A 26,504-nucleotide genomic window follows, 5' to 3' on the forward strand; every position below is an offset into this window, starting at 1 on the left:
ATTACTTTGCATTCATTCATTCATTCATTCTCTATACTGCTTATCCTTGTGTCGCGGGCATGCTGGAGCCTATCCCAGCTGTCTTCGGGCAAGAAGCGGGGTACACCCTAGACCGGTTGCCAGCCAATCACAGGGCACATATAGACAACCGTTCACACCACACTCACATTCATACCTATGACAAGGTTTCTGAATGGAAAAAATCAAATTATTCTCTATGAATGTATTTTATACATATATATGTATAATTCCCAGCAAGGTTACCAGGGATGTTAAAATGGCAAGACTGTGACTCCGGCACAGATTATTTCCAATGAGGAAAACTCAGATCCAAAGCCAAACAAATTAACAGATCGGATTGTGTTTGACCGTCCACTGCTGTGAGGAAAGATAACAAGAAAGAACACTGAAGGAGACGCCTGTGGCTCACAATGTGACTATGAAGCATCTGGTGTATAATTTATCAAGCGTGCACATGATAAATATGTGCATAGTTGTGATTGTCCTTCTCTGCGTGGGTTTATGTTTTAATGCTTCTTTGCAAAGTGCACCTAGTCTAAAATGGACACGTCGTCAGTCTTGCACACCCCCCCCTTGAGATGTGAGAGCATATCAGCAGTGGGGATGCTGCCGACAGAGCAATGTGTGTGTACCTGAGTGTGAGTGTGCACTCCTATGTAAGCATGTGTGCGAAACAGATGGGAGGAAAGAGAGAAATAAGAGAGGGGTAAAGGGAGAATAGCGACAGCAAGTCTGCAATAGCTTGTGTTGATGTGTGTGTGTGTTGACTGGGCGGGGGGGCTACAAGGGGGAGTAGTGTGGTTAGGCATCCAGAGTCAGTGAACATTTTTCTGGCAGGCCCTCGCTATGCTCCTGGCCACTTGCCCAGCTCTGAAGCAAACTTAAACAAACTCCTGTTGCAGCCATCTGCTGGGCCCGCGGGATAAATCACAGCAGTGCTCCACTCTGTACCGCTCAGCCACACTGCTATCAGGTTACTGTGTTAGAGGCCGCACACACACACAGCTAGACACACTCACACCAAACTACGCGTCAGCCTGGAGCCAGGGCCTGCCATGGGGCTCACACCTCCAGGAGAGGCCAGCAACATGTGGCCCCACTAATACCACAGGGAGAGATGAAGAGGAAGGGGGAGAAGAAGGGGGAAAAAGGCAAAAGAGGACAAAAGAAGGAACGAGGAGGGGCAGAGATGGTGGCGGAAAGTAACAGAAAGGAGCGAGGAGAATCCCTCCGACAGCAAACGTGATGAGCCAAGAGCTATTTTTATTGCACCCTGTTGAGAAGAGGAACATAAAAACATATTGAAGCCTCCTGCCAGTTTGTGTGCTTCCCAAACAACTTAAGCTTTTATAATTGATGTCAATTGGAGCAGTAAACACTGATTTTTCCTGCCTCATCCATTCATGTTTGCTCATATATGTCAAAGACTGTGCTTCTATTTGACCGATGTATGTTAAGGCCAAGTCCAGCCATTAACAGTGCAGCTAGACATGTGAACCCATGTCCTTCTAAAGTGACCGTTACTGTGGCCTTGAATGAATAACAAAAGGCCTTAGGAAGCATGACCAGCATCTATCTGTCGCACAGATGGCGACACTGTATTTGTGTATTGCTGATTCATAGCATAGTCATGCCAGTCAGGGACACACACACTCATTCCTCAGAGCCAAGCAAGCAGATCAGCTCTGTTAAGTTACTAAAAAAGTCTAATTCTGTAAAGAACAATCATTATAACTAGACATATAATGCATGGTAACTCATCATCTAATGTAGATAAGATGTTTCATAAAATTTAATAATGGCAAAAACAACAGTAATATTTGAATCACCCCCTTTCCAAAATTCATTCATTCATTCATTTTCTACTGCTTTTCCTCACGACATTCGCAGGGGTTGCTGGAGCCTATCCCAGCTGTCTTCGGGCAAGAGGCGGTGTACACCATGGACTGGTCCCTTTCCAAAATTGATAATGTCATTTGGTAGAATGTACTTAACTAACCAATTAACAATTAAGAAACATGATCCAAAACAATTACAGAGTGACTAATCATGACAATCCTGTGGTGAAAGTGCTTTGACTTGAGTTCACAGTGTGCAGACTAGGAAATACTAAAGCCGTCAGGTCTGCACACTACATTTTGAGCTCTAACATTATGGCAAGGCAGTCCAAAACTCACCCACCCGCCTCTGTCTGTCACACTTCCCAGCTGTCCTGGAGTCTGATTGGACCATGCTGTCAGAGACCAGGTGGCTGGTCTGCATGAGGGGACAGTGGGGTCATGGCTGGAGGGGATGCTAATGGAAGGAGAGTGTAATCCAAGAAGGGAATGACTTCTTGAGCCAAAATAAGATCTCTGAAGTTGACCAGTACAGATGCTTATCCTGTCTCTGATTGGCTCACAGAATGAAAGTTAACCTATTCGAGGTCTGGTAGGTTGGAGCTCTTGTGCTGACTGGAGGGTGTCTAGTATATTTAGTCCACGATGAGGTTATCTGCGACTCCAGCTGACATCTACAGTTGTCCTGACAGCAAGTTTTTGAAGTATTTTTTCACCCATCTAGAACCACTGGTAGAACAAACAGTGAGCAGTGAAGTAAAGGGCAAATCACCAAATCTCACAATGCCCTGGAAAACCAGAAAGAAAAATCTAGAGGCACATAATAACAATAAATGGCATCTAGTCAGATGGAAGCATTTGTTAAAAATAGGCCCCGTAGTGGCTACTGTGCAGCCACACACACAACACACAAAGGCCATACACACTGACAGCTGTGGCACAATCCAGCTGCATTTGCGAGCACAAGAGCAGACACCTGCCAGTGCTGCCGACCACCTGGCAAACCCACGTGCACACACACATTCACAGCTGTTATGAATTTAGATGCAGATCAAAGATTCTATATTTTGTGTGTCAGAGCAGTTTGGCGAATGTATTTTGTGTGTGTGTTACCGCGAATGAACAGCTGGAGAAGAACGCAGAGCTGTAGTTTGTGCACTCTGTCCTCTATAATTACGCCAGTTCACTACTGTAAAACACAGACTTTACATTTTAGGGCAGCACGGTATAGCAGCATAAAGTTGAAGCATAATCACAGCTCTAAAAGGACCATGCGGCGCTCCAAATTTACACACAAAAAAAAGATGTCCAGTACAGAATATATTCATTCATTTATTCATTTTTTACCGCTTATCCTCACTAGAGTAATGGGGGGTGCTGGAGCCTATCCCAGCTGTCTTCGGGCGAGAGGCGGGGTACACCCTGGACTGGTCGCCAGCCAATCACAGGGCACATATAGACAAACAACCATTCACACTCACATTCATACCTAGCATGTTTTTGGAATGTGGGAGGAAGCCGGAGAAACCACGCATGCACAGGGAGAACATGCAAACTCCGCACAGAGATGGCAGGGGGCGGAATTGAACTTGGGTGTCCTAGCTGTGAGGCCTGCACGCTAACCACTCCCGCGCCGTGCAGCCAGAATATATTCAATAATTCTAAAAATATACAATTTTTGGTTAAATGGAAATTAGACCTGAATATGTTTCTGGGACAAACATTTATTTTTAGACATTTTTACCACCTTTTGATCAATTTTATTGGGTCTAACCAAAAAAATGATCAATTCTTCCAACAAAATTCTGAATGTTTCTATGTTACATAGTTATTTTTAATCGCTTTATATTTAACAAGAACACATGCTGGTTCATGGAAGATGATGTAAGGCTTGTGGATACAATGGATGGGCTGCACTCTACCATATGCATCGATGGGCAGGGAGAATTGACTGTAACTAAAATGCTAAAGCTACTTAACATTGAGAAACGTCTTGAAGTAACCTCTTTTCTTGAGAAACTTCGGACTGTCCAGTCTGTACTTCCGGATCGGTTTCGGAATCCAACACTTATGGCTCTATGTTAAACGCCAACATTTTAAAAAGATACATCACCATTTATTATTAACTCCTATTAACACCGTTCGCAGATAGCGACACAAACCAGAGGTCCTTTTAAGAACTCTCAAATTTGACCAACTACAGCAAAGTAGACGTGCCTGTAAGGCGGGCTGTGGGTGGAATACATTAAAACAGTCCGTTTTTGCAGAACCACGAATGCAAAGAAATGCAGCTGAAAAGCTTTATGTGCTGGTTATTGTGTGTAGCTTCTCAAAAGTCCACAACTCAATACAAAATGCCGAAAAATTTCAATAATTTTATGGTGCACCATTGGCTCATAGGTGCTTTCCTTGCTGTCAAACAATAAGTCTTCTCGCCAACATACCATGAGACTGTGGCTGACGCAGCCCACAGTCACTAAAGGGTCAAAAGGTGATAATTTGCCAGCCACAAATTGTGAAGTGCATCCTGGCCATCAAGGCGTTGACGTCAAGCCCCAGAACACCAATTTCTCTCCATTGTTTCCCCATGAGTGAAATTCTTTTCGTGCTTGAAGAAAAAATAGCAACAACAACCTAAGAGCAGCAGTGTGACACTCGCATTCCTCATTCACTCCTTGCCATGCTTTGTGCATTCTTAAAAGGATTGCTACTAAGAGGTGGAAATTATTTTTTTAATCAGATTAATCGACTAATTGAAAAAATAATCAACTGATTAATCAGTAATTAAAATAATCCTTAGTTGCAGCCCTATCAATAATATATGTATTTGTCGTTCACCCTGCGGACACCCACTTGACCCTTTATCTCTGAATATATCATCACAGATATGCCTGACTTTCATATCTGTTATGTAATAACTATTGAGTTGTGTTAGCTAATGTCAGCAATCACACAAAAGGCTCTAATTTTGTAGCTGTAGATGTAATTTGGAGACAAAGAGGGATTCTTTATTTAGTAGATCTGTGTACAAAGACCAGTCTAAAAAAAATAGCAGACACGTATCTTGTCATTATGAAACATCAAAGCCAAGGCAAAGACTCTAACGTTAAATCTCAGATCCATCTGCATTATATGCATAATCTAATCTGTACAAGAATGCATTACTGATTGATGCCAGCAGAACGAGAACGATCATAAAGCATAGATGGTTAAATCACAACCCACGTCCAACAGCTTTGAAATTAAGTCCATCGAATGCCTGAGGATTCTCTGCAGGCCGCCTGTCAGATTGCGCCACTGGGAGGATGCAGAGGTTGACTTTCTTTCTTTCAATGCGTTTTTCATCCGTCTTCCAGATGCAGTTTCAACAAATTTATTACCTTCTCTTTTACCTTCTATTGTTCATACTAGCTAATTTGTTTATATCCAATTTCAGCTTCACTTCCTGGTTCCATGTGTAAATCTGACCGCTCCTTCCCAACTATTTTGTCGCTATGCTGTAAATCTTGCTAGGCAACAATGTCAGGAGGCTGCCGTGTTTTTCCTGCGACAACAAATATTCTCAGGCCTGCAGTGGAAACGCACCAAACTCTATAAAACATACTGTGACTGAGCTGGCCTCATGCATTCATCATACACTCAAGTACACCCAATATTGAATGCATACAGCCATGTCAGTTAACATTATAGACCTATCGCTTTACTTCCACAAAAACTCTTTAATCATAGACTTAATCATTTTATAGAAACACAAAAGGATTAAATGAATATTAATATGGTTTCACATCCAAACGGTCTACAACATTATCAGTCAGAAAAATACAGACAGCAATAGCTAATGTGCAATATGCAATAGGTATCTTTATGCACTTACATAAAGTTTAATACCACTGACTATAACTTATGAATAAAGAAGCTGGAAATACATGTCAAACCCACTCAAATATACAGTGTGTCCCAAGAGGACCAAACATGTGTTCCTTGCAGCCGGGTCTCACTCACACACTCACACACTCACACTCTGACACACACACTTCCCAACAGTAAGAGAGTGTCACTTAATACAGGTTATTAGGTCACACACCAAAAAGAGCTGTACCACCTGCAACCATCCTGGTCCAGAATGATCACCCGAAACCTTTGCACCCTTGACACTGCGGTGACTCCGTCTCAGTGACAATGTGGTTCCATAATTTGACTCTATATTAGTTGTACCCGTATGAGATCATCTGAGAACATGTGAGACTGTTCACATAACAGCTACAGCAAAGATAAACACGTGGTTATGCCACACACAAGATTCCAGGTGAGGATATTTGTGGATTGTCACTCCATGTCTGTATACAAAGGAAGTAACAAAATCAACCTCCTCCTCCTCCGCTTATCTTCAGGGACAGATGCAGAAAGAGGTGGACAGCTCCCGACAGCTGGCGTGAGTGTGCTTACATTTTGAGATTGCTGAGTGCAAATGGCATTCACAGATGTTTGTCTTATGTCCTGTGAGGCTGTACAGTCACTGACTGTTTGCATGAGAGAGCAGTTCACAAGGCCAACTGGCCATCTGAAGGCTCCTCAGCGCTTCATTAAAACATCACAAGCTTCTTTTTCCTTCTTGAACAGGCCCACTGGCTCCGATTTGCATTCTCCGCACTCAGCTTTTAAACAGCAGGAGAGGGATTTTAAAAGTAATATATACTGATGGAAGTGGCATTAAAAACATGGTAAAAATTAGCAACAAAGTGAAAAACTGAGAGATTAATCTTTTTTTAAGGGGAAGCGTGTTGAGTATTGTTCTTTGAGCCAGCGCATCTGGACCGCTTACACAACATCTCTTCTCATCTCAATCTGGGATTAGTGCAAAGTATCGTAATGTCAATTTAGTTCAATATGGTCAGAAATCCAGCCTGAATGGAAGACACATCAGGCACACTACTGTGGGATCACATACCAACAAGAACAGGGAATAGGCGAAGAACCGAATAGCGACATAATATACACCAAAATATTACGACGACTCTTTTGTTTTTGTTTGATGAGCCGAACTTAAAGATCTCAAACTTGTACACAAAAGGCCTATTTTTCCCAAATATTGTTCATAAATCTGTTAGTGACCAAAACCATCTCAAGGAAGCTAATCAGCATGCTAATTGTCCTCATCGGGGTCCTCGTTGCTTCCACCCCACCACCAACACTACAACAGTACAGTAAAACTGCACATTTTTGAGAGGCCTTTTATTGTGGCCAGCTAAAGGCACACCTGTGCAATAATGATGATTATCTCGGCAAAGGGGAAGTGCTTACTAACAGGGATTTAGACAGATTGGATTCTGCTCAGACCAAATATTAATTACAGAGTTCCAAAAGACAAAATGTACATAAAGCTGAAATTGACTGAAGCACTTTTGTTGCATTACATGTGAAACTGTGAGGTCATACCAGGACAAACCCATTCTGTACAATGTGTGGTCAAGTAGTAAGCATAAAAGTTTGATGTAAAAGGGCTGATGGCCTCAATGCATGGTGAAAGGAAACGATTGAAAATAACCAACCTGTGTTCCAGAATCTGGTGAGGTTGATTGCGGTTCCCCGTGTGAGGCCCTGTGTCCCAGCCTCTCCTTGTCTTCTGCGCTCTGGCCCACCTGCACCATGGTCTTACAATCCAAACATGAGCCAACCATCAGCCTCCTCCCATCATCCACCACAAGTGTGCGAGTGCTGCGTGGTGCATAGAGGAAGACTGGTAGCCTGGCCACAGTGACTGTGCACATCCGCCCTTGCCTGCGCTGCTCCTGCCTGCAGAAGAAGCACATGAAAGCCTCACAGGTGTACTGGCGGGCCCAAGGGGAGCTGGAGGAACCAGACGTTGAGGGCATGGAGGGTGTGGAGCAACCCAGGCCCTTCCTCTCATGCTGAGCCCACTGAGCATGCAAGTCATGGCAGCAGAGGGCGCAGGCTGACACCAGGCCTGTGGCGTCAACCGGCTTGGCGCCAGGAGCAGGAGGGTGGACTGTTAGGAAAGGAAAGAAAGGTTCCTTCTCGCCACAACGTCCAGGGGGGTTGACGTGGAGCTGATATTCTCCTCCAGCAGGTAGCTCCCCTCCACACAAGTAGCAAACAGACGAGGAGCGATCCGAAGAAGCACCACTGTGGGATCGAACAGATCCAAACGCTTCAATTGCCATGACGGAATGGTACCTGACCAAGAAGGAGCTGATTGAGGTGATGAGGTCCTCGGTGAGACTGAGACGATATGCACTCCAAATGTCCTCTAGGATTAAAAGGCATTGTGAACAGCAGTGCACACACCCGTTCCTCAGCGGCTGGGCGTTAGGCGGGCAAGGAAGCATGTTGATGAAGGGGAAATACATCACACCACGAGATTTACCCATACCAGCCTGTGCATGCACTACTTTTTTGTCTGCTCCACACTCCTGCCCACAGAGGAAGCAGGCCTCATGGACACCGTTGGAATCACACTCCATTGGCTCAGTGGGTTTCTCCTGTTGGGCGACTTGCTGGTGTGGATGGAGAGCATTGGCGGCTGGGTTAAGCGGGACAACATAGAGACGTTGGAGCACAGGAACATCTGCCTGTTGGAAGTTGTGCCACTGCTGCATGAGTGACGCGTGACAGCTTCCACACACCAGGGTTGCACCTGCTGCGCTTAGGGGTAATGCCCCTGGAGGTGGGACGTGCAGCCACAGGAAGGGAAAGAAAGGCTCACCCTGTTCTGCCTCCTGCTTTTGAACGCTGACTTTATAACTCCCATTGCGACTGAGAACATTTCCACAGATAAAGCAAGCACATCCATCTGCAGTGTTGTGCAAGTGTGCAAACTTCTTTGTCAAAAGGTCTCCAGTAGTTCCAAATTGGGCGCCTTTGACATTTTTACTACCATGCATGTCCCTGTCATCGTCACTGGTGATGTTAATCTCATCTTCATCAGAGTTGTGTCCCATTGCTATATCTCTATTACCTTTAGAGTTGACAGTAGAAGTGGGGAGATCTCCCCCTCTGTAGGGATCCCCGGGTGAAGAGCAGCTGTTAGTTGCACGCTGGATGTGACGCGGCTCAGCACGTCTCCCACTCTCCTCCTCCAGCCACAACCTGTTCATAATGACCCCGTTGTCTTGCACAGGTGTGTCAGGGAAAGGGCTTTCATAGCACCGCTGAGGGGTCCTTTCCTGGAACTTTGACAGAGGATAAGATGGCACATTATTCATCACTTTAGCGACACGCTTTGTAGGCGGGACGCTCTCCGGTTTGGGTGACCCTTGCGCAGCGTAAAGTCCAACCGAGAAGCGGGGGAGTGTCCTCGGTGAACCGGGGCTGTTTTTAACGCTGTTTTTCCTGCTGCTATCCCTCGGCGATTTGCCCGGTGCTCTAGGACATTTGTCCTTGCTTACACTGCCTCTTTCCATCACCTCCATCTCCTGGTCTGACATGTTGTCAGAAAAGGATGAGAAGTCTGACTCCGCGCCACCGTCGTAGTTGTGACTTCCCGTGCTGATCCTCCTCTCCAGTTCGTAGGAGATGTTCCACTCCTGCGGTACCCGGCGAGAGTCACACTGATAGGGACGTTTGAGCCAATACATGCGTTTCTCGATGGGCGTCCTGCTTCGCTCGAAGGAGTTCCACTGCTCCGCCAGGAAGCAGTGGCACACCGCGCACACCAGCGCATGACCATCTGGGCTCAGCTCACTTGCACCCGGGGCTGGCTCCTGGTTCTGTAGGAAAGGGAAAAATGGGAATCTCTCCTTTTGGTATGTCACTTGTAGCCTCATTTCCTTCCCTGCTGTTACTCCGCTTCCACATATAAAACAGTGGACCAGTCCGCCCAGGCCATTGCGGTCAGTCCTGGAAGTGTTGCCCGGCAGAGGGCTGTCCTCGCCGGGCATAGCCGCTGCCATGAGTCGGTGTTTCCGAGATAAGAGCGCCAGCTCCTTGTCGCGGGGGGAATGCATTGTGTTAAAAGATTAGAAGCAACACAAGGCTACATGGTACTTGTCCTCCTCGTACCCCGTTCACTTATCTGCAAGTTAAGCAATGCATTTCAGCCCAAGTAATCCACTGGATGATAAGACAGCCGACAGTCCATTGAAGGCAGCAAAGCAGGAACTTTTATCTCCCACGGGGAAATCCACTTTAAAAAGACCAAAATCCACACAGGTTTTTTGCAGCTTGTAATCCACATGTTGGTTTGCACGGGAGATAGCGGAGGAACATGACAGCGGCCGGGACCATGCCGGATCACAGCTCAGCGTCCCCGGCGAACTTCTGCTGCCTGCCTGCTGCAAAAGTTTGGCCGCAAACTCGCTCACACTGTACTGAGCGTCCCAGGTCCACGGCACCCGCTGAGACACCCCCAAAGGCAACCCCCACACAAGACACACAAGACCCCCCCCCCCACCGCTCACTGACAGTCTCCCCCCAAACCTAACATGCACACTTGTAATTTGGGAGTGATTGTAAGCAGCCACTCATGCATTTGTCAACCCACACAGCACGTATGGGATTTCCACTAAACGTGCATGATTCGTTTCACACGGGAAGTCGCTGTCCTATGATCAAAATAGCCATAAAAGCAATTCCTTCTTATGTTTTGTAGCTCAACAGTAACAACAATGCTGGAAGAAAATGTCATGCAACTTGAGACAACCAAAAACAACCTAAATTGTGTTTTTGAATAAAGTGTGTGATTATGGTATATATTTCTGCCCTCTCATGGTGGGTTTTCCACTGCATTCTGCAAGCTCATTACAACACATTAAATTACTCATAAAATATTGAAAAGTTCGCCACATAGGAGCAAGTTTAGAGAATGGGAATTCCCAATTTCAGAGCATAAAACAGCATATAATATAAATCAACGTGTTGTTAGCTAATTTAAACATTAAATCAATCATTGCTGTTTGTCATTACTTTAAATTATTACATCATCAGTGTTACTACAAAAAAAATACATTTAAAACACCGCCTCACAGTGTCCAAAACTGGTATTGCACGACTGTCTAGTTTTCTCATCACAAAGCGTGAGGGTGTAGTTTAATTTATTTATAAGGGCCAGACATTCATTCATTTACTAACAAAACAGTGTAGTAGTACGTGTTTAGTACTCTAATGTGCTTCAGTTAGTACTTTCAGGAATACGAGCAGGGGTGTTTTGATGATGAGGTCATTGTGCACTATGGAAATGACTCCAGTCACACAGAATTGTGAATAGAGGGCCAATGAAGGGTGCTATGGAAAGCAAAGGGAGGAGAAGATTAAGAACGTATTGTGTGGTTTGAGTATAAAAATATACAGTATATGTCTTGTTGAGTCATGTAAGCTTTTGTTAGCAGGGGGTGATGACAGGGGCCAGACAGGAAAACAGATGCAACAGTATATTGCACAGAAAACATTCAGATTAAATAATAATGTGAAAAAAATCCCTCTGGTTGCAGTATTGCAGATTAGGTCTTCTTTGATTTAAACTACACCTATTATTTATTTACATCAACTGTGCTTTTGAACACATTTATTTTTATTCATGTTATTTACTTATATCATTACAGCATGCCACAGCCCTATGCTGCAACCTGTGCTGCCTGCACGTACACAAAGAACCTTCATGTTACCTGAGGGATCAGACAAGATAGAGCAGCTCATAAATACACCTGATTCCACAGTGGACAATATATCACATACTGTATTCATACTGCAGGAACATATGCAGTTCAATCATGGATTACTTATGGTATCCTTCGTGTGTACGTGCAGTGCTTTCACGGCCATATGGGAGACATTACCATGATTTTAAAAAAATCACTTCATGCTCCACAGGAGTAGAATTCTACTGGACATCAACATCAATGAGAGGGGAAAATGTGATTTAATGTTGGATCAGAGCGGCGTAGTGAGGAGGATGAACAAGACAAATATCGATTGTTTTGAATTCAGAAGTAGTTTTTAAAAAATGATGCGATTAAATAAACGTGCATGCATATAATGTCTTGTGAAACTTGCATTCAAACTGCATGGTCATGTCAGATGTCAGCATATCACACAAGTTCAAGTAAAGACATGTTCAAAGTTCTTATGAAAGCGCTTGGACAGTTAAAAGGTGTTTTTGATGGCAAGTGTTTAACCTTAGAACCAACGATTTCTACTGTAATGAGGTAACTGGGCTACACATATGTCTGGAAAACCAGACTAAACTATTGGTGATCCTAGTAAAGAGTCAGAAAGTGAAAGGACACTAACAACATGACAGACAACACAGGAAAGGGCCCAGCAAAAATGAAGGGAAGTGTTGGCTTGGATCAGCAATAGATGAGCTGACCAGAGAGGATCAGGTGAGTAATGTTGAGGAAAGTCTGGTGGCATCTAGTGGACACTTTGAGGATGGCTGGTCATTTTAAAAAAGGAGAATCGACCTCCAAAAAATCTTTTACTGAGCTCAAAACAGGCTTGCATTTATCTTACAAAATATCACCATGTATACAGAGTGCCAAAATACGGATATTCTTGAAATAGTACAACATCACAGAAATATCTACTGTGTCTACTTGGCTTTAGTGGGCTATTGTGTTCTGAGAGTCGGCTGACACTTTTTGATGTCAGAAATAACAGAAATACTTTGCTGCCAATCACAACTCTACATCCGGCCAGGCAGGAAGAGAGGGTGTGTTCTACTGCAGGGAGGTGACACAGGAAGTAGGCCAAGCCAAAAAGTCAGCAGTTCAGCTCCCTGGTGAAAAACCATCAGACGTCCTACACATGGTGGGCTTAAAGTAAGCATTTCAAGGTTGGGAATGTGATCAAGGCAGGAGTGTGATTAATTGTTACAATATGCACCGCTTTGTAGTTTATGAGTTGGGAGTTGTTTGATTATGTCAGGCCGTCTGCAACAATGAAGCTTGTCATGCACACGGAAGAGAAAATGTAACTTCAGACTGGACTTTCTGCCAATTGTTTATTTGCTCATTTATATTCTACAGGATTTACATTCAGAACTTACAGTAAAGACACAAGGCCACAGTTTGTTATGTGTTCTGGACAGTATTTGAAAAGAACTCAAGTATGACTTTCATTTGTGACTATGTTAGGCATACACAAGCATACAGTACATGAGGTAGTCATGTTCAACAAGGTGCTAAAACAAGTGGTACACACATGCATACTCACAGACCACAACATTAGGTACACCTGTAGTGGCCTCTTGATCACTGACCGTCACTCTGACTTCCTGTTTGTGTTGGAAGCAACACTGTAAATTAATTCAAATGAACTTGTGAATTTAATTATTCACACTATTTTTGATACAGGTCTTGAATTATATTCACCAGGTGTATCTAATGAAGTGCCCCCACATTTTTGTTCTACTTTCCTGTGAAGCTAAAAACACCACAGCTGTAGTTGACCTCTACCATTTTCCCCATGGAGGTATAGCCAGACTGGAGCCTGTGTGTGTGTGTGTGTGTCCACATTGAAACAAGGTTGACCCAATCCACTTTCACCTGTACATGTCAGTCACTGTGAGACCCCTGCCTGCCTTCTTTCTTTAACGGTCTCTGAGACCTTGAAAAGTCTTGACATACTTCTGATGAACATTCTTCTCTTCTCGGGTCACCAAGACCCACAACCAGAGGAGGAAGAAGAGGAAGAGGAGACTGATGGAGTAAAAGAAGTGTAGAAGAAGCCCAGTGGTTCACCATAAAAGATGAGGGAACTGGAGAAGTTGGAACACCTGTTCTTCATGGCAGATGTTTGCAGACTGAATCTCTCTGCTGTCACATTCCTGGTTATATATGACACAGTGTATCTTTTCACTGTGCACATTCACCATTAGCCAAGGAACTGCACAATGTGGTCAGCTTTGTTGCCTTAAACAAATCCGAGAGAATCAGATGTCGATTTATCTGTAATGTACGACTGAATTTGAAACTGAAACCATGGAAATGCATCAAAATGGAGGGCATACAAGCATGTTCAGAGTCAAATTGCATGTTGAGTACTACAGGACTGCATGAAAACTACACTATCGTGACTACAATGAAAACCTCTCAAGCCACCCCTGACAGTTTTACCCCCGGGGGGCCCACCTTACAGCAAAAAAGGTCCAGGTTTGAATCTGCCAGCTCTGGTCTTACCCTATGAAGGTTGCACATTTTCTCCAGGTGCTCCATGGCTGCTTTCCAATAGCAGCTTGAGTTGCCCTGGTTGACTTCCCCAAGGCACTTACCCTCAGGGAAAGTCTTTCCGCCATCAATATAGGCGTCATTCAATTTCTCCAAAAAGCTGAAGTGAACTTAGTGGGATCTACCCTTGGGGGGCTGAAGAAGCGAGTCAATATCAATGTTTATATCACCCACAATGCACTGCAGTGGTGCAATAAAAATACATCCATGGGGTGGCAGTAATGAACATCAAACATCATGTTTGGAAGAAGAAGAGCATAATTTGGGCATGTTAAATCTATTTGACTACTTTTGCAGTGGCAACATGTCAGAACAAGCAATTTATAAACAAACAAAAACCCACAATGACAAGACTCCTCCCACATTCACTTTCCCTCAGCCCTGCAGGTGGTCTCTGCATTACATTGGCAATGATGCCTATGTGGGAAGTCAAAAACAACAACTGAAACTGAGCCCATCTTCAAGTTGTGCTTGTGCAGATGTGACATCATCAATGCTCCACCCTCTTCATCCACTATCTGCTCTACCTGGCCAATCTCATCAGTATGCAGGTATGGGATATCCCACCATTGCTATGCTAGTGACTTTTCTTCAGCTGTTCCTAAACAGAAACAATCCTATGGCACGCCACATTAGCACTGCTCTTCCACCATCAGCTGTAACGCCTTCTCTGGCCAAAACATCACTCTTTCCACATCTGTCAGCAACTTAGGTGTTAAACTTGATCCTCAACTCAGCTTTGAGACTGTAATACATCATTCTATCACCTCAGGAGCATTGCCAATGTTTGATCAATTCACAAACAGGTCGATGCAGAGACGCTCGTCCACACCTTTGTCTCCTCCAGGCTGGACAGCTGCAGTGAAGCTCTCATTGGGATTCCCGGCAAGAGCATCCAGAGATTGCAGTAAATCTAGAGCAGTGCTGCCAGGATCCCGATGTAGGTCCACAACACAATCATATCACCCCCAATATGAAAAATCTTCATTGGCTCCCTGGCACACTTAGGATTTAATACAAGGGATCCATCCTCACCCATCAGTGCATTCAAGGACTTCCACTTTCCTTATCCCTCACTTCTTTTGCTTGTCATACTTTTCCCCCTTTTTTCTGCAGTTTTGTAGCAATTTGAGATTGCTGAAATATAAAGAGCAATATAAACAAAAATATACACATGATAGTAGTTGGGCAGGATAAAATACCCTCAAGCAAGCATCATTTTACACCTCAGCAAGAGCAGTAGCAGCTAATAACTAAAAAGTAACAAGGATACAAACATAAAAAAAACACACAGAACACCGGGGGCAAGAGGAAAGGCCAAACGAATACGGGGATGTTGTTGCTCATAAAGGGATGCCTGAAATAATAGGAAAGGAATGTGGAGTAACGGCTCCCTTGGGACAGGTCCAGTTGAAGGCCCTCTGGCTCAGGGAACAACAAACGGGGAACACTTCTTGAGGAACGCAGGGTGTACGCATGAGGGTTTTAACACACTTTACACTCACGCTTTCACACACATGCACACACATTGATCCACACTAGCACTCATTCAACTCCCCCCCCTCCTTCACAGACTCCCTTCCTGTGCCGACCTACTGGAGTCGGCGGCTGTTTTTGGCTGCCTGCCGTCTTCGGAAGAAGCACGCCCTCAGCCTCTCGCTCTCCTCCCTTCATCCTTTCCTTTTCCCTTCATCCAGGGAAATGTTGATGAAATAACATCCTCACAGAGGCCTTTGGACTGCTTAACACTGCCCCTGTCAAATAATCCTCAATTCATCCACACTTCCAATGCCATGATTACCTTGTTACTGCTACATGAGGGACTAACACATATATATGTGTTAAAAAACAAATCAAATGGCAGCGAAGACTTTTGAAAAGTACTGCACTGCATTCTAATGTGGCAAATACTCTTGCAGGTGTCAAAAAACAATACGTTCTTCCCTGGTTCTGCCCTTAATCCTGTTTAATTCTTGGGCATTTCCGTGTGTTTTGACAGTAAGGGAAAAGCCGTTTACCTCCTGTCCACTACTCAGCTGTTGGGCTCAACAAGTGGCAGTACTAAGTGCTCAGTGTCAGCCAGCATTCAGGGGAGGGGGTAAAGCTGAAGAGGTATCGCTCGTGTCAGGCAGGGCTGCCGCCGCCTTTGGATCTGATTCATCTTTACATTCAGCCCTTTGACTCCCAACTTATTCCTGTTGCCAGAAGCATTAAATCACCAAGAATGCAAAAATTCCAAAGGATGCCTTCGGAGACAATAAACTGTGGCATTCCTTTGCTGTACACATATAAATAGAACAAGGTGTGGTTTCATTACAAAATCGATGAAGTCATTTTTATTTTTAAATATATATACAAGATGAAGAAATATCAATGTCATTACCTTTCCAAACATAAGATTTTCCTTCATCACACAACTCATTGACATTTTGGTCTGTCTTGTCATAATAGGTACTGCCATTTTTAATTTATTCCGCATAAATCTATTATTGTCGCACCATCCGGTTTGCTTGACAGTTCGTTTAAGTTTCAAAGCTTTATTCCCCCTCCCACCTGTTTCTTTTGTTCAATAGTGGAGATGTAAAGAGACGAGTAGAATGCATCTCAAGAGAGAGAGAGAGAGAAAGTCATTCCTGTTTCTTTCTCTTCTCCATGACAACTGTTTTAACAATTCCCCTTTCCAAAACCAGACCAGACCAGTCTGTGTGGCAGTCGTGAGGCTTTTTTCTTTATTTTTGGACCACATCAAAGCTGCAAGCTTTGGTTTTCTTTTCGTTACAGGTAGGCAAGGTCATAATGAATGCTTTATTAAAATGAATTAGCATGCACTCTGGCAACATATTGTACCTCAAACCACCTTGGCACTTGTACAAATGGTGTCCCTGCAGTGGTATGCAATTTTGCATGCCAATGAATACATTTGTCGTAAAGTGGCGTGTAAACTGTGTGGTACTGCAGAAAATGTTTAAAATGTTTACATTTCTGGCACGCATTATCTTCATGCCACTTGAACTAGTCATGAAACCAACACAACCTATTCACAAACACTGCAGGTGGTGCGTATCAAAGTGTGTCACAGTCTCATGAATGAGTTGAACTTTTTCACCATGCACCTCCAGGAACAGGTCTGGGATATTGCTGTAGCCTTGTGAATTTTCTGTTAATAACTGATCATAATGTCTTTTAGTCAGCCATTCACTCACCCACACAGTCCGTGCTTTCCTTTTTCTAGTTAAGGTTATGCTTTCTTCCTGCTCTTTCTGCATTCTGTCCTGTTTTCAGCAGGTAATAGTACTGCAGCTGCAAGATATGTAATATAGACAACTTTTCTTTTCTGCGATGAAAGCTTCTTCAACCTCTTGTAGGTGCCTTGTAAACAGAGGAATTAATGAAGCTAGGGGCAATTCCTGCTGTAGCATAGAATCATGTGGGACAATGGGAGTCCATATAATGCCACGACAGTTTGACGGATACAGGAAGTGGTGGTGACATGCATACCCCAGCGGGAACAATATGCGCCACGCGTACTATTTCATAAACAAGCGGTAAACACTGTTTTACTTAAGTGTAAATAAGTCATGCCGGAGCATGGCATTGCATGCCAATGCTCAACCATTTTCAGTCACAAATTCACAAAATACGGCCAAAGTAATGTGTTGTTTTTTAACCAGTTGCAGTTGGACACAGTAATGTAAACTACCCCGTAGTGTCAATTGCCTTCCACCTTTGTATGAATTCTGAACATTCCCAACGTGAGAAGGTCTTATTTCATCTGTAAGCATTGATATTTGAGTGTGCATATATTATATGGCAAATATGTTCCTTCGAAGATGCACCAATGAGAGGACTGCCTTAGGCTGCTGTGTGTTCAGTCATTTACCTGATGACAGCAAAGGAGAGGAGGGGAAAGGGTGAGGGTTCTAACTCAGCTTTTCACTACAGTATGTATATATGCATGTGGCAGATTTTATGTATGCGTGGTTGAGCATGTGTTTATCATGATGCCTCACCTCAGCTCTCCCACAGCTTCCCAGCAGCTTCCCAAGGATGAAAGCAAGTGAAACCCCAGACTAGTGGGGCTCCACAGCCAATTAGGATTGTTTATTTAGCCAGCCGCGGCCGCTGAACAAAACAGGAGCACACAGCCAGCCACACAAGCCTGCAGGGGCAACCTCTCGTCTCTCTTTTTCCACTCCTTTAAACTCCCTTTGGTTCAAACCCCAACTCTTCCTTCCTCTTTCCCCAACTGTTTCAACCTTGCAGTTTATATGGTCGTGTCCACGATAAGCCTGTGTCAAACTAACAAAAATACATACATACACACAATGTCTTATGTTGTGGTAAAGCCTGTCATATTGTTGCATGTCCACACAGTCTAGCTGCATCTACAATTAGACTTCCATTGGTGGATTCCTAACGTAACGACTCTGTGGTTTCAATGGCTTCATTTCTGACCAGTACAAGTTTCTTTTGTTCAAATTTTTTATCAACCAAAAGAGTATGTTTTTACACATTGCGTCAGTGACACAAATATAAACCTGCAAGCGCCTGTACGGCAGCATGGCATATCATCATATTTCTTTCATTTTTTTTAGAGTGTTCCTGGTTTCTTGGCAGCCATTCATCAACATATTTTACTTCATCCATCACCAAGATAGGGGCTTACTTCACCCTACGTTCTCTCACTCTATTTTCTTCTCATTTTTCCCTCTTCTTCTCTTCAACACAAGCAACCCCTGATGGATTGACTTGATAACTGATGTCTGAAGGGGCGAGAATCATGGTGTAACACTACGATGCATTTTTCTATGGTGGCAATGGTCACATTTTTCATTTCACAATTACTCATGACATATTGACTCAAACAAAGACGTTGTTTTGAGAGCACAGATACCAAATAAAGGTGACAAAGCACCAAAATGTATGTATACTGTATATGTAAGCCTGTAAGCATGCATAAATAAACACAAACCCACAAGGGTGCTGGGTTCTTGCTTTTAGGGAAGTGGAAAATGTAAAAGGATCTTTGTGTAACCCACAGACAAGACTACATTGCCTTTCTGGAGGGCCCTTCTGGAAAGCAGGGGAAGTACCAAGTTTGAACCATGTCCTTCTGAAGGCAACCGGCCAAACAGACAGAATCCTTCAGGTGACCTCATGGGTTTGCAGACAAGGCAATAGAAGCTTTGAGAGACACTTTTCATCATATGCGTGTCCAATGGGGCCGCACAGTGGCCGGGTACTCCAGTTTCCTCCCACATTCCAAAAACATGCTAGGTTAATTGGTGACTCCAAATTGTCCATAGGTATGAATGTGAGTGTGAATGGTTGTTTGTCTATATGTGCCCTGTGATTGGCTGGCGAACAGTCCAGGGTGTACCCCGCCTCTTGCCCCAAAGTCAGCTGGGATAGGCTCCAGCATACCCCAGTGATCCTGGTGAAGATAAGCACATAGATAATGTATGGATGGGGTGTCCAATGCAGGCCAAGTCAAGGAAACTGACTTTTTAGAGCGTTTGAATGAGGTACAAGCTGACTCAAAGCAGTACAGTGCAGGACTAAAGGCCTGTTTACGGAGTCGTTCCACATGGGTGCCTGCGGTTTGGGCTCCGCTGTGACCACAGTGAATATGTATGTGTTTCATTCCTCCACAGGACTTTGGCAAGACCAACTAAAAGCTGCATCATACTATTAGTACTGACAGTTTCTTGATGATTCAACTGAGAGGCTCAGCATAAGAGGAAAGCCAGTGTTGACTAATTAGGTGTAATGGGACTACCTGACTATGTCATCTGCTGAACATGTACCATGAAATTCGAGCATTTCCTCATCATTCTTTGAGTTGCTAAAAATCTAGTGTTCACACAGCAATGATTCTGTAAAGAGTGCACTCAAAGGCCAAACAAACCACAGAGCACATTTCTACCCAAGCTTATTCCAGGAGCGGATCCTTACTGAAATTAGGGTTTTATCAGCTGCAATGAATGAATGCAATACGCCCGATGGGGCACATTTAGTTGCTGTGACTTCAGCAATACATATTCTCAAGAGGCAATTTGGATTACTGTCTTACAAGGGGTTGCAGTTGTGGGGAGAAATAAGTCAGAAGTAAAATCTAAGGCAACTGATGATCCCAGTTAAGCCGTTAGAACCACTAAGATTATGGTTAACATCACGATATACTGTTTAAGATTTGTTTTTGACCAAAGTGGTACTTCCTGTGGTACTGTACAACACAACAACACATTAGCTACACTAAAGCGGAAACCTCTATCATTGTCAGACTGTATTTGTTCATCTGTCAGTTAGTAGGTTACTTCCTGGTTCAGGGCGAATGAAAAAGAGACTGGTGGTGCCATTCATGACATAGTGACTTAACTAGTAAATGAATTGAAACAATAGTTTTTGCATCTGCATCTTCATACTAGTCCTCCCTATATTGAAAAGGTTTTTCTTTGGCGCATTACAACTAACCTGGGTACGCAATATGTTTTAAATTTATCGGCTGTTCTTTTGTGGAAAAAATTATCAACCAGAAAATAAGATCAGGCTTTTCCAGGACAAACATTTGCCTACTGGACAGAGACCAGCACTGAAAATTGGACATTTAATGAATAATGATGTGGATGGTTAAGTCATGACAAAACTTGGTGTCAGTCATGAATAACTTAAACCAATATACCAAAATTTGCAGGATTTTTTTCTTGGTTTCCTTGTGTGTTGCAGGCAGAAAACCTGTTGTCAGACTTCAAATCAAATGGAAATGTGATCATTTTCAGGAGGACAACACAGTAGATTTGTGGTAGAAAAGTACCAACACAATCTATATTCCCATATGGCTTCATTCTGTGTTCTCTAGGTTGGCTCGATATACTGTATAACAGTTTGTCATGGACAATCAATCAATCTCCCAATATTCACAGACAAGTAAAAAACTGATGTCTGGACTGTGTTTGGCATAATTCAGTCTTGGTTTCAAGACAGTCTGTTTCTCTGACTTACTGTCAGGTTGGCAGAGCTGCAGCTAGACTGGAGGCTGACCGCATGCTATTGTTTTCATTTCCCTTCCATTAAACAAAGAAAAGAGAGTGGGAGATCAGGGGTGAGGTGTGGAATCTTCTTTGAGGGGAGTCCTATTGCTAGTCATAACAGTCCCTGTCTACAAGGAAAAATTGGCAGAATGCATCAAAGATTCATTCGCAACCTAGTTTTACACTGCAGCATGCACTCAACACAAACATTAACGCATAGGCCACAATCAAAAACCTGATGAAAATCGACATGAAGGAGAAGCAAATGGTGGTCACACCATTGGCCAGCCTATGGCACAGCTGTGCTATCAGCATCTTGATATTGTCTCAGGAAAGAAGAAGTGCTCACTAACACAAATTTAGACAGATTTGTGAACAATATTTGGTAGAAATCAAACTTTTGTGTACAAAGACAAGAATTAGATCTTTCAGTTCAGCTTGTGAAACGGGAACAAATACAAAAGTGTTTATATTTTTGTTGAGTTTAGATACACAACTCATGCACATGTGAATACCATGTATGTATAGCATAAAACCCCCTGAAAATGATTTTTTTCCTCATAAAAAGACTGGTATAACCCAGCCCTTGCTAACTAAACGTGACACCTTTTGTATATAATCGCTGTGATTTTTCTGTGTGAATTCATTTGTCCCATCTCAGTGGCGCCTCATATACAGTTCATGCCAACACATTCTTTAAGGTTTGGAGCTAAGCTGGCCTTGCATCAACACACAGACCTCTTGTTAACGGGCAGCCAGCCATACACACAATGCCCAGAAGCAAGTGAGAAAAAGGGAGGAGAAGTCTAATGAGAGGGTTTTGAACAGCAATTTTACTACAGTCCTTTAACACTCTGGGGTATGGAGTTCAGTTCAAAGCTTAGCTGCAACACATTCTTGACACTCTGCTGCTATCTAGTGTCCCACAGCATGAACTCCCTAAAAGTCCTACAGTATTTTAATATTGTGGTTTGTACAGTACAGGTGATTTCAAGATTTGTATGTGAATAATGAAACGTACAATAACAACATTTCGACTGTCATGTGCCAAGCAATTTGAAGACCGGTGGCTTGTTCAAAGGCACATCTGCTGTGTGGGGAAGTGAACTTGCACATTTCCAACCACCTTGTCAGTTTCTATACCAAGCCTATTGAAGAGCTTTTTGTTTTGGTCGATCCGCAAGACCCACGGAACAAATCCTGGGACTGGTGCATTCACACTACAGATGTAACACTAAGCTAAGCACCAAAAGCTGAAGGGTGCATAAGTATTTACATAGTTCTTGTACTCTGATGTGCCTGACTATGAAGACAACAGTTTACATGACCTTAGACTTACTTACAGCGATATTACAGACAGTGGGGGCCAAATGGCCATGATTGCTCTCACAGCCTGCACATGTCTGGGCTTTTGTTCTGCTTGATCTGGTAACCTGTGGAGCATCTGGCCAGCTGGGACAAATTTAAAGGGTTGTGCAAAAGGACATATGTTTTGAAATGAGGCACCAAAGCATAACCTCAATAATTAACAGAACTTGCACAAAACATTCTAGCTATTTTAAAAGATGTTAAAATATGTGACATGTAGACTTAACTATGTATGGATCTGCCACTACTCTGTTGACACGGCTATTGTGGCATGTCGAGAGTGAGCAGGAAGATGAGTACAGGGTCTGATGGAGGGGAGGCCATGAAGAAGTTCAAATTTTGGTGGACTCGACAACAAACTGAACTGGTCGACATATACAAATGCCCAGAGCTCAGGTCTATTTGCAAGGAAGCAGCAATGGGAGCTCCTCTCACTGGGCTTCAGGACCGAGAAGTACAGTAGATTTTTTTTGTCTCCACAGAATATGAATATGTAAATTATTACTCTTATGGCAGATTTATGCTTAGAGATTTCAATTGTATTTTAGGACCTGAATGGATATTGTGAGCTACTGTATACACACATTTCCCTAAGAGAATATATAAATATACATTCAGGAGCATCAATTGCTTTCGTCAAAATGGCAACGTTCATTTGTTAATTAACTGCCAACTGTTGCACACACTTACTTTAAAAAAGACATTCACGTAGCATCTTTATACAAAAGGGGGCAGCAGAGATCAATTGTAAACATCCAGTGTTGGAGATGGATTGGTTCTTCTTAGGGATTGCTCATTAATATTCACTTACAAGTGCTACCTGATTGGCTGCTGAATGTTTCAAAGCAAATCAAATAGAGGTAGTACCTCAATCATGTGAAATCTGACCCAATGGGAAAGCACTTTCCTCAGCTGATCCAATCTCTGTCCGCCAGCAACAGAGGTCATCCTATGCAGAGCTCCTGCACACAAACTAAGAATGCATCTTCCTCAAATTAGATAATGTATGTAAACTGTAAGCATGCATAATAAACCATAACATGCATGTTCTAAATAAGCAAAAGGACAAATATATTGTCATCAAGGCTGCTCAGAAAAAGACCACAGTCCTTTTTCAGTCTGTAGCCTTATCGGAGAGTGCGCTGGGAAAGAGTCCAGACACACAGGTGTGTGTGAGAGTGCAACAGTATAATTATTTTATGAGACCTGTTGTAAAAGGTCTGCTCTCAAAGGCAACAGTGCTTCTGGAGACATAGCCTTTCAGAATTAAATGAATACCCACGGGTTATCATATCAAACATATGCAAACCTACAGATAATTTTGGATGCACAAACACATGCAGGCATACACTTCATTTTCTCTCATGAGTGCTTCCGTGCCTGACTCACCAATGTTAACAAAGCTGAAAAATAGTCAACAGCCACGTTTTGCTGAATCATGCATGGTCTTGCTCTGTCCCGAAAAGCAGTTTTATTTGGAGATGAGGGTGAGGGTGGGGTATAACGACATAATTCCCAGTGACACCAACGACACACCCCTGGAGGGTTGACAATGAAACGGTGGAAGACGCAGGGGGCGAAAAGCACCATATGAAGCCACAGCAGGAAATTGGTTAACATCTGTGTAGTTTCAGACATGCTTGGGAGACCTTCACTCGTAGCTGCTTGACTTCGTTCTCTTTCTAATGCACCACATGAATAATATGCACCACTGCACTGCAGCGAATGAACCGTAAAGGGGACCTTATAAATTACCATGTATATTTTTACATTTTACACACTATACACTTGTATGGCAATTGCTAGTTAATAAAGGTTTTAAGATGGCCAAACATTCAACAGTAAGACTCCTGAATGAACTCAAAGCTCGTCTTGCGATGTCAAATATCTTAAAGACTCAGTCAATATTACAGTATGATTATCTCTGCCACGCCCCTTGACTCTCATCCCTTCATATGCTTGCTTATGTCCACATCCTCTTGTTTACTTAAGTCTCTCTACCTAATGGAAATTCAAGTTATACAACAGAAAATATTTCAGGCTTTGGTACTATTCCAAATTTGCTCTTTCCTCCCCATCTCCAATAAGGAGGACATTGTTGCGTCAATAATAGCTAATAACTGAGTGTGTAGTGCCTGTACTTGCCCTGCCCACAAAGTCCTGACTCAAACTCCATTATCCTTTGTATGGAAAAACACAACAATCAGCTAAATGGTGGAGGTTCTTTGTGAAATACCCGAGCCACCCGAAGCTGTATATACATTACAGAAGACACCACAGCTAAAGGTTGTGTAAACAAACTGATGTTCGATGTTTCACTGATTATCTCCTTTCATCACATGGTCATTGTGTACTTGCGACTGGATATGAACAACAGCATAACTGTTTTCCACCTGTTTGAAAGTATGCTTTATTTTTCTGTTTGACATCTGAGGTCTCACAAAAGGATATTAAAAATTATAGGGTGGAAACAAGATTTTGTTTTTATGCATTCTGTTATGGTGAAATGTGCAGAATGCATCTGCTTGTTGCATTACTGAAATACCATTTAGTCTGAAAAGAAAATGGCTGCAATACAAGTGAGGAATGACAGTAAACACAACATGACATAAGGAAGAAAATTAGGAAACTGGGTAAAAGTGAACAGGGAAAAGTAGAATTTGATTTATCCCCAAACACTACGTGCAATGACCAGAAGATGAAAAACGTCTGGAAAAGGTAATAAATATTTTACAGTGGGAAAGAAAATATTATGCTGCATGCACCTTTTGTTTAATTCATGATAAGATTATGTGGTGCAATAACTCCTTGTGTGGTCATATGAAACAGAACCTTGGGCTTTTGTTATATAAGGCCAATCTGAGAAGTGAGAAAGCACATCAGCAGCATGCAGAGAAGTCAGTCTTGGCAAGGATCACAGATTTAAAAGTTTAGATGGATCTTCATTTACTGGATTTCAATATTTATAAAAGTAACAGACAAATTACCGCAAAATATGTATTATGAGAAGCCTATTGACCCTGACAATCGAGGCTCGCTGAGCAACCCTTCCAGAACAAGATCTGATGAAGTACAACATTAAATCACAAATTGTCTAGCTTCTTTCACTGTGTCTGAAGAATGTCTGAAGGCCACTCAAGGTCGCTCAATCACTCACATATCACTCAGTTGGTTTTATGGCCCTGCCATTGTTCTGTTGAACCATTTCCTGAGAAGTAAATGCATTTTTTGTCAAACCTCTGACAAACTGTGATGGTGTGTGGCAGACATACAGGTAAAGACGGCGGGGGTCCACTGGTAGGGCTTGCGAAGAAGAATAAGGAAGCCAAGTAAATGATCAATTTGCAATGCAATCATTGAGGTCGATTGCTCAAGGTTTAAGGTTGCTGCTACATCTGCTGATGATGCAGCAAATAGCCAAATTCACTGGATGCCTCGTATAAATCATGTTGAGTTTTAAAAAAATCATAAAAGCTTGCGTGCACCAGCTTGGAAGCCACATGAAAACTGAGGATACATTCAAGATGGGGAGTGTCAGAGAGTGTCTGTGCAGGTCGTTGTTGTTTCTGGCATATTACAGCAGACCCCTCAGAGAGACTTGTCATCTTACAACCACAAACATAGTTACATAAGCAACTGCTACCCTGCTGCATACACTACAAACACTACAGTATATGCTTTGACATATTATAGTGGATCATATTTATAAAATAAAGTCTTTGTGGAAAAATATAACATTTTCAGTGTTTTCATTAGCAGTGTTCAAGGTGTTTTAAGATTCTTGGTTCTACAGACTAAAAGAATGTAGAAATACTGTATACATCCTTTCGTCAACACTCATATCCTTAGCAGCACATTAAGTATTGGGCCATGTGGTTTCTGTATTTCAAATCAACTTTGTTTGCAATATGTGGGTTTAAAATTCAGCAATTCGAAATTGTTTATCTCTGGAACAGAACTATTTTTAAAATGACTAAGTGATTTAAAAAAATGTTGGCATCTAGTTCCATAAAGCTCCCTCTCTAACACGCCTCTTCTGGTGTCTCACGCCAACCCCTCCCCTC

At 42.9% G+C, this 26,504-nt stretch overlaps 1 protein-coding gene across 3 annotated transcripts in view; it reads right to left on the reverse strand.

Annotated features, from left to right (window-relative positions):
- Nucleotides 1-14,132, reverse strand: part of gse1b (Gse1 coiled-coil protein b) — a 140,323-nt gene extending 126,191 nt beyond the window's left edge. Inside the window, exon 1 of one of the 3 annotated variants that reach the window (XM_058088497.1) lies at nucleotides 7,409-10,156. In XM_058088497.1, the coding sequence (XP_057944480.1) occupies nucleotides 7,409-9,823 (2,415 nt within the window). In that variant the 5' untranslated portion in view covers nucleotides 9,824-10,156. Of the gene's footprint in view, nucleotides 1-7,408; nucleotides 10,157-13,993 lie in introns of those variants that run through there. The other 2 variants (XM_058088498.1, XM_058088499.1) reach the window with 2 other exon arrangements.
- Nucleotides 14,133-26,504: the final 12,372 nt, after the last annotated feature.

Source organism: Doryrhamphus excisus, chromosome 12 (genome assembly GCF_030265055.1).
Source record: "Doryrhamphus excisus isolate RoL2022-K1 chromosome 12, RoL_Dexc_1.0, whole genome shotgun sequence".
Lineage (NCBI taxonomy): Eukaryota > Metazoa > Chordata > Actinopteri > Syngnathiformes > Syngnathidae > Doryrhamphus > Doryrhamphus excisus.